Below are 9,114 nucleotides of genomic sequence, written 5' to 3'. Positions count from 1 at the left end.
GGGTATCTTGTAGGAATCTGGCAGAAAAAATGGTTATCTTGTACGAATCTGCCAGAAAATTCTGGCAGAAGATGCATTGTCTTGTAGGAATCTGCCTGAATCTTCCAGATTCTTACAAGATAACAATTCGTTTTCCACTTGGGATACCTTACATTGATATCAAACTAGAGAAATCTTGAAAACATCTAAGAACAAATTAACCAACAAACAATATCTTTATAGTTTCTGGTCTTAGCTGGGGTCATTAGAACATATCATGATTTCCACTATTAATTGTTACTGAGTTCAATGTCCATCCCCAATCGCCTCTGTGACAACTTGAGCTCCACGTCGAGATTAAAAACGGATCAATATCACCGGAAGGCCATATTCCCGGAGCAATCTTTTCTCTATTTCCTTAACCTCTGTTGCATTGATTGACGGACTTCTATGTAAAAATCCAGGCATACTCGTACTTTCTCAAAACTATTTTGTGCTGATACTCGTAGCAAGAATATAACACAATATAATCGTCTTTTTTGTAATCCACTATGAAAATTGGAACGATTTGTTCCATTGTGAAAAGTCCGGGAGGAAAGTGGAAGTGGAATGAAGAGAAGGAGTCTGCTTGGAAATCATCAGAACTGAGAACAATTTGTGCTGTCTGTGAAATTCGAGATGTGAAGATATTATATCCCTCAATGTGGACATCTGTTGTCATATCACCTAAAAACTCACAAGCATTGAAACGATTCAAAAACTACTATAATCATTTTTGTGAATTTATGGTTACATCAACTTTAGAAGTCGATATAGATGTACCTATTAAACGTTCGAACAATTGTTTTTGATATTATATACAGGAATAATCTGTAAATGTATTTTTTGCCAAAATCTTCCAGAATTTTGTTTCTGATAAGAAAATCTTGGGTCCCACATGCGATCCAAAAAGTGACCCAAATAATATGACAAGGAAAAGATATACCCGCAGAAATGTCTATAAGGATTGCGGATTGCGGTCCGAAAAGCAATGATTGTTAAATGTTTGTCAAAAGATATTGTTTTTGATAAATGAAAATAGACTTATTGCTGATAACTTTTTGGTTAATTTGCTTATTATTATGATTTTTACTACGAGCGCTTTAGTGATCCCTGATTTTTCCGAATATTTTCAGCTGATCAGCGCGCATTTAAAAAATTTTTGATTTCTTTTCTGTTATTTTTATTTCAAAAAACAAACTAACTCTAATTCATTTACTCTAAAAATGATAAATCGCTGTTGCAAGGACAAGTAGCATTTTTTGCTCAACATCAAGCAATATTTTCAGATGCGGTCTCAGATGCGGTGAGTCGGACATGAATATCAAAAAAATTTATCTGTCAAAATACTAGAAATCTGAGATTCTTTAGAAATACGATGAGCACCCGGTTCAAGTTATGTTGCGAACGTTCCAATACAAAAAAGACAACACAAATTATCAGTCTTGTCCGCATTTTGTCTAAAAAGATAGCCGAATTCAAATATTAATCCACCCAAACTTTACAGATCCTATCACAAAAGTGCAATTTAATTACATCTTCAGCCGTAGGAACTTTTGTTTTTATTACAAAGGGATGCTTGCTAAAAATCAGATGCAGAAATTTGAGTGCGATAAATTCTGGTCTCGCATGTCACCAGAATGCTGAGAAGTCAACTAAACCGATTGAGTTAGGAAAAGAGGTGACTCGCAGACTTATAAAAAACTCAGTTCTCTTTACAAAAAAGGAGGTAATTGTTCGCAAAATAGACCATTTTCAGTTACTTATAAAAATTCGCAAACGTCTTCAATTGAATGAAGTGCATGATACGATAAAAATTGATATTCAATTTGGGTTTACACGTAGAAATTGTCCAAAAGTGCCCTTTTAATTTTAGCATTCGCTTAGAGTACAATCATGGTCAAGTTGAAAAGTCATTTTCATCTTTTGTTCAGCTTGCCGAACCGTTGAGCTCACGTTTTTTTAAACGAAACTAAAGGCTTACGGATTTTCCAAAAACGCTGTAAAAAGTTCCAGTCATTTTTTGGTGACAAAACGCAATGTTTATATTTACTGGAGTCTTTTTTGAGAATGGGCTATTATCACCCATGTTTTATTTAAGGAATAGTTTTGGGGCCTCTCATTTTCTTGCGCTACATCAATCACTTTCAGGAAAATTGCAAGAATTCTGGATGTTATTAAGTTCGCTGGTAATTCAAGTCTTTATAACAAATGCAAAGCACTGTCGAATTTTTTGGAGGAAACAGATGAGTACCTCAAGGAAAACAACTTTATAATGAATTCTAATAAAATGGAGCTAATTTTCTTTTTAAGAAAAAATGAAAATTTGGGCAAAATAAAATTAAAACGAGAACAAATGGAAAACACAAAACACGACTGTTATTCAGGAAATGACACCGATTTGAATCCAAGCGATCAAAATCGTCCTTATCAAGTTTTCTTAAAAATGACAGTTGACAAACGATCTATAAATTTTATATTTCATCAAATACCACTTGGAGTACGACTCATGTTGTTGAGGTTTATCAGGTTCTTGGTGCCATTAGAATTAAACTGTAGTGTATTACTCTTTGAAAATCATAACAATCCATCCGTACAACGGATAAACCAACAGCGGAATTCGGGAGTCAAAGTATGCTAAGAGGGATAAAAATTTGAAATGCCAAGATTTATAAGGAGTTGTGACATTTAAACCACCAAAATTGCTTATCCATCTAATGAGTGCCTTGAAGTTAGAAAGTGATTTTTTTCAAGAAGTGCCTTTTTTACAGATAAGTTTTTCCGGGGGAGGGTTAAAGTTGTGTTGAAAAAAATACAGAACAGATCAACTGATCATATTGAAAGCAAGCATGCGTTCTCTGCAACAAAAAAAACATTTGAAACATCATCTGCTCCAACAATTCAAACTTTTATCAATCGAAAGATGCATCCGCTACTTCAAAAGTTACTTTTATTTTTAGACAAATACGAAGCCATCAGTTTTAAATCTAAATAGAATTTGTTTTCATACAAAATTTGCATTGAAAGCAATCGTAGTATTCAACAATTTCTGTTAGGCGAACGTAAAGACTTAGCGTTGATCTTCCGTAAATTTTATGCTGTTGCCGCACTCATCTTAAAATCACCTAAATTAAGTGATATCAAAAGTAAACAAGTGATAAATTAAGTGACGAATCTTTGTTAGGTCAACGCAATAATAAACGCTAATTTCTGTATTATCAATGCTAGAAAACCGCAAAGGTCTGTTTTCTTTACGTGTATCTGACGTTAGTTCAACGCGTTTCTCGCTGGTCTGACAGTTTTTATTCTTAATAATGGCTGACACCGGGGTCCGGGCAAATTAGTGGCATAATAATAAAAATAATGTAATCAATCAAATATTTTATCTAATTTCATTGCTGGACCTTACCCGGGTCGAGGTTTTTGGTTGAATTGTTGTAAAAAAATGCAGTAAATGCGGTGAATTTTTTAAGAATTGCGGTGATTGCGGTGAATGAGGTAAAAAAATAATTCATCGCTTTTCACCGCCTTTCTTACAATTCACCGCAAAATTAACCTCAATTTTTTTGACGAAAATTCACCGCATCAACTTTTGTGGCAAATTAATGTAAAAAATGCGGTGAAAAAAGTTAATTCGCCGTTTTTCATCGCATTTCTTACAAAATTCACGGCAAAATTCGACGCATTTCATACAAAAATTCACCGCATTTGAGTACGATAAATTGTGGTCTCGCATGTCACCAGAATGCTGAGAATTCAACTAAACCGATTGAGTTAGGAAATGAGGTGATTCGCAGACTTATAAAAAACTCAGTTCTCTTTACAAAAAAGGAGGTAAATGTTCGCAAAATAGACCATTTTCAGTTATTTATAAAAATTCGCAAACGTCTTCAATTGAATGAAGTGCATGATACGATAAAAATTGATATTCAGTTTGGGTGTACATGTAGAAATTGTCCAAAAGTGCCCTTTTAATTTTAGCATTCGCTTAGAGTACAATCATGGTCAAGTTGAAAAGTCATTTTCATCTTTTGTTCAGCTTGCCGAACCGTTGAGCTCACGTTTTTTTAAACGAAACTAAAGGCTTACGGATTTTCCAAAAACGCTGTAAAAAGTTCCAGTCATTTTTTGGTGACAAAACGCAATGTTTAAATTTACTGGAGTCTTTTTTGAGAATGGGCTATTATCACCCATGTTTTATTTAAGGAATAGTTTTGGGGCCTCTCATTTTCTTGCGCTACATCAATCACTTTCAGGAAAATTGCAAGAATTCTGGATGTTATTAAGTTCGCTGGTAATTCAAGTCTTTATAACAAATGCAAAGCACTGTCGAATTTTTTGGAGGAAACAGATGAGTACCTCAAGGAAAACAACTTTATAATGAATTCTAATAAAATGCAGCTAATTTTCTTTTTAAGACAAAATGACAATTTGGGCAAAATAAAATTCAAACGAGAACAAATGGAAAACACAAAACACGACTGTTATTCAGGAAATGACACCGATTTGAATCCAAGCGATCAAAATCGTCCTTATCAAGTTTTCTTAAAAATGACAGTTGACAGACGATCAATAAATTTTATATTTCATCAAATACCACTTGGAGTACGACTCATGTTGTTGAGGTTTATCAGGTTCTTGGTGCCATTAGAATTAAACTGTAGTGTATTACTCTTTGAAAATCATAACAATCCATCCGTACAACGGATAAACCAACAGCGGAATTCGGGAGTCAAAGTATGCTAAGAGGGATAAAAATTTGAAATGCCAAGATTTATAAGGAGTTGTGACATTTAAACCACCAAAATTGCTTATCCATCTAATGAGTGCCTTGAAGTTAGAAAGTGATTTTTTTTCAAGAAGTGCCTTTTTTACAGATAAGTTTTTCCGGGGGAGGGTTAAAGTTGTGTTGAAAAAAATACAGAACAGATCAACTGATCATATTGAAAGCAAGCATGCGTTCTCTGCAACAAAAAAAAACATTTGAAACATCATCTGCTCCAACAATTCAAACTTTTATCAATCGAAAGATGCATCCGCTACTTCAGAAGTTACTTTTATTTTTAGACAAATACGAAGCCATCAGTTTTAAATCTAAATAGAATTTGTTTTCATACAAAATTTGCATTGAAAGCAATCGTAGTATTCAACAATTTCTGTTAGGCGAACGTAAAGACTTAGCGTTGATCTTCCGTAAATTTTTTGCTGTTGCCGCACTCATCTTAAAATTACATAAATTAAGTGATATCAAAAGTAAACAAGTGATAAATTAAGTGAGGAATCTTTGTTAGGTCAACGCAATAGTAAACGCTAAATTCTGTATTATCAATGCTAGAAAACCGCAAACGTCTGTTTTCTTTACGTGTATCTGACGTTAGTTCAACGCGTTTCTCGCTGGTCTGACAGTTTTTATTCTTAATAATGGCTGACACCGGGGTCCGGGAAAATTAGTGGCATAATAATAAAAATAATGTAATCAATCAAATATTTTATCTAATTTCATTGCTGGACCTTACCCGGGTCGAGGTTTTTGGTTGAATTGTTGTAAAAAAATGCAGTAAATGCGGTGAATTTTTTAAGAATTGCGGTGATTGCGGTGAATGAGGTAAAGAAATAATTCATCGCTTTTCACCGCCTTTCTTACAATTCACCGCAAAATTAACCTCAATTTTTTTGACGAAAATTCACCGCATCGACTTTTGTGGCAAATTAATGTAAAAAATGCGGTGAAAAAAGTTAATTCGCCGTTTTTCATCGCATTTCTTACAAAATTCACGGCAAAATTCGCCGCATTTCTTACAAAAATTCACCGCATTTGTTTTCCAACGTTTGCTGAATCTGATTTAACTTCACAAGAAATAGCATTGAAGTAAGTGAATGTTGGAGAAGTGGAATAAAAAGTTGAAGGCATATAGGAGGTGAGAGTTTCGAACCCGTGTATGGAATTTCTTTTTTTGTAAGAAAACCGAGAATGCGGTGAAAATAACTACTTCACTTTGATTTACCGCATCCGCCACAAAAGAGATGTAAGAAATACGCGGTGAAATTTTTTCACCGCATTTCTTATGAAAATTCACCACCAAACCTTGACTCGGGTAGCTACAGGGCTGGAGTTTATAGTAACTGAAAAATCACAACATGACCACTACAACGGTAAATTATAGTACTAACTTTCACTGTTTTCAGAGTACTTAAAATTGTTGACAAAGTGAAATGTGACGCAATTGCCCGAGTACTCGGGTGTGTAAAAAGTCCTCGCAGACTCGAACCAAGTGCCCTTTAAATCGTCCAGTTTAATATCTAGTCGTGCTATAACTTCGGGACATTGAGTAACACCCGAAAAGACAGATTTAATTAATATTAGCAAAACTGGAACTTGTTTCATTATACTTGCTTTCATTTGGATAGTAGCATCAAATTTATTGAATGCGGACTACAATGACCTCGACAATTTACTTTAAGTTAAATCAGTTCTAATCCAAATATCAGCAATATTATTGTTAAAGTTTGTTTAAGAAGATTTAGTTCTTTTTCGAACTGCTGTAGATAGACACCATAGACACCACTGTCTTGGCGAAAGTGTTCATAATAATCAAGTTTGACACTGAAGCTCTCAAAATTTTCCGATAACGATGTACTGAATCTTCAACATGAGAAGAAAAACCCACAAAAGTTTACAAAATGACTTCACATAACCAAGTTGATTGGCTTGACTATTTCATGCAGCTGTATTAATTTAAAAAATTTTAATTTTGCTCCTCGATATAATTTTTTTTTCTCAAAATAGCCTCATCCTCCTTCTCCTCAGAGAACGTTAGAAATTGAAGCAAAGGCCCCGGAAATTTTCATATTAAACGGAATTTTATATACCTTGGTCCATTTTCAGAAAGGTTCAAGAGATACAAAGAAAAAAGTTTAGTTGACAGATTTATATCAAATTTTGTTGCCGTTTTTAAATTGAAGTACAGATTAATTAGTCTCCAAAATGACAAAAAGGAAAAATATATAGCAGGACAAGTCCTGACTTACTATTCATTTTTTTCGTTGACTAAACAGTAAACCTAGACAAAGATTGGACTATGAATGGATTGGAAAATCCCGGATTTGTCACTGTCTATTAAAATTCGAGTGATAAAACGCACGCACCAAACCAATCGCTGTTTCAACCCAGTTCGTGTTTCGGCCTAACCAAAATCGTCACACCATTTTTGTACCAAAAGTCATGGAAACGTGTAAACGGATTTTAAAAAGCCAAAAGAGTTCTGGAAGCGACTCGAAGAAGCAAACTGACCATCAGCACTGACCTGATGCAATTCTTACTTAATCACACTAAACATTTTTAAACAATAACAGCAAAACTTACATGAACAAGTCAAATGACAAAAACTCCAACCACATCTTTAAAAATTTAATACGAGATGCGACCTCGAAAGTACTGCCGGAAACAGACTTTGCAATACTAAAATACCAGTGGTTTGCAACAAACTTTCACCAATTGTGACGCAATGTAACCGGATCATTAGGAAAAAACCAATCAAAGTGAGAGTTGATGAAGGAAAAAAAATCAAAGAACACTATTCTTTAGAAAAATAAATCAATTTTTCCATAAAAAATAAAATGAAACTTTGCAGCCATTGTTCAGAAAAAAAATTACATCGTTTGCTAGATCAGTAAACAACTGAATTCTTGCAGAGAAATATTAAACAACAAAGTTTAAAAAACAAAGAAAAAACACTGATAGAAACCAGAAAGTTGTCCAACTTTTTTTCAGTGCAAAATGCCCTGTTTAGTTTTCAACTTTCACTGTAAAGCATTAAAACCTATAAAATTGGTTTGAATGAAAAATTGATCCAGAAACTTTTGTTCTCAAGTACTCAAATTTCTTTAACGAAAAGAAACTAAAATTATGATCAGTCAAAATGAGAGAGAAAAACAGAAATGCTAGAACAATTGATCTTAAGCAAAAATCCCCAATTACTATCAATAATAAAGAATAATAAAAAAAATTGCTAAAGAGCTTTAAACAATGCAGTGGTGAAAAGGCCTAAAACGACAAATACGTATAGAACCCGCGTCAGATGTTCAAAAATGTTTCCAAACGCATTGACACTAGTTTTGGTAATTAAACAAAACATTGAAGGAAGGATTTGAGATGAAACTAAAAAACTGCTTCCAAAAACAGCACCTGATCCAAAAAAAGCTTGCCTTGTGAAAGTTCTTTTCACGCCTACTTTTCTCGCTCTTCTCAAATAAGCAATGTGACCAGAAAATCACCACGGTCTCTTCTTTCATCCCTTCAGCGACACAATATTAGGTGAAAATGTGTGATATAAGGGAATGTGATATTAGGCGAAAACGAGTTTAGGCAAACTCATTAGGCAAAAATTGTGAATTATAAATTTTTGGACAAAAGGGGGATGGCCATTAAAACACTTAAGAAAGGTACTTCGAAATCCATTTGACGCTATAAAGAACTCAAGTGTAAATAATTTTGGCCAATTGGTAACATTCGGGCAAAAGTACTTGAGAAGAAATACCGAGGAAAGTGTTGTAAAAATGTTAAAATATATTCAATTTTTCATTCTAAACTTTTTAAGATTTATGAGACGTAAAAAAATTCGAGAAGAATGGTGCCATAGTTGTTGAACGGAAATAAACAGAGGTGCTACAAAAGCTCAATAACAAAAAATTGTGGCCGCTTCTGTGAAAAATTATTTATTAGGGACACTTGAGTGCTCAATAGGGTTGAATGGATTTTGAAGTATCATCCTTAAGTGATTTTTTTCTCTTCGCCTAATGTGCAATATCTTGTACACACTTTTTGCCTAATGGCTACAAAAAATTTGTTTGCCTGAAATCCTGCGCCCTGAGCAACATGACCCAAACATTCTATTTTCACATATTTCATTTCGTGTATCAAATACACTCCAGCAAAATTTCCCGATAAAAAAAAAACGCTCCACCAATAGTCCTCTTCGAGTTGTAAAAAATTCTAGTGGCATTTTTTAATGCTGCTGAAAATCGAAATTCACTTGAAAATAAAAGTCGAATGAGAAAAGAATTGCCCACCGTCTTTTGCATTGTCTTCAAAACTTT

The 9,114-nt window shown here is 33.9% G+C and overlaps 1 protein-coding gene across 4 annotated transcripts in view; it reads right to left on the bottom strand.

The window, feature by feature from the left end:
- Nucleotides 1-243: 243 nt before the first annotated feature.
- LOC142344163 (uncharacterized) overlaps nucleotides 244-9,114 on the bottom strand; it is an 85,657-nt gene continuing 76,786 nt past the window's right edge. For 3 of the 4 annotated variants that reach the window (XR_012759247.1, XR_012759246.1, XM_075395693.1), the window contains exon 2: nucleotides 244-705. Coding sequence is in view for 1 of the 4 variants with exons in the window: in XM_075395693.1 (XP_075251808.1) it covers nucleotides 428-705 (278 nt within the window). In the remaining 3 variants the exon portion in view is untranslated. Of the gene's footprint in view, nucleotides 706-6,189; nucleotides 6,303-9,114 lie in introns of those variants that run through there. The other variant, XR_012759248.1, reaches the window with a different exon arrangement.

This window comes from Convolutriloba macropyga, chromosome 8 (genome assembly GCF_964194025.1).
Source record: "Convolutriloba macropyga chromosome 8, txConMacr16.3, whole genome shotgun sequence".
In the NCBI taxonomy this organism is placed as follows: domain Eukaryota; kingdom Metazoa; phylum Xenacoelomorpha; order Acoela; family Convolutidae; genus Convolutriloba; species Convolutriloba macropyga.
This window is presented reverse-complemented; position numbering and strand designations above follow the sequence as displayed.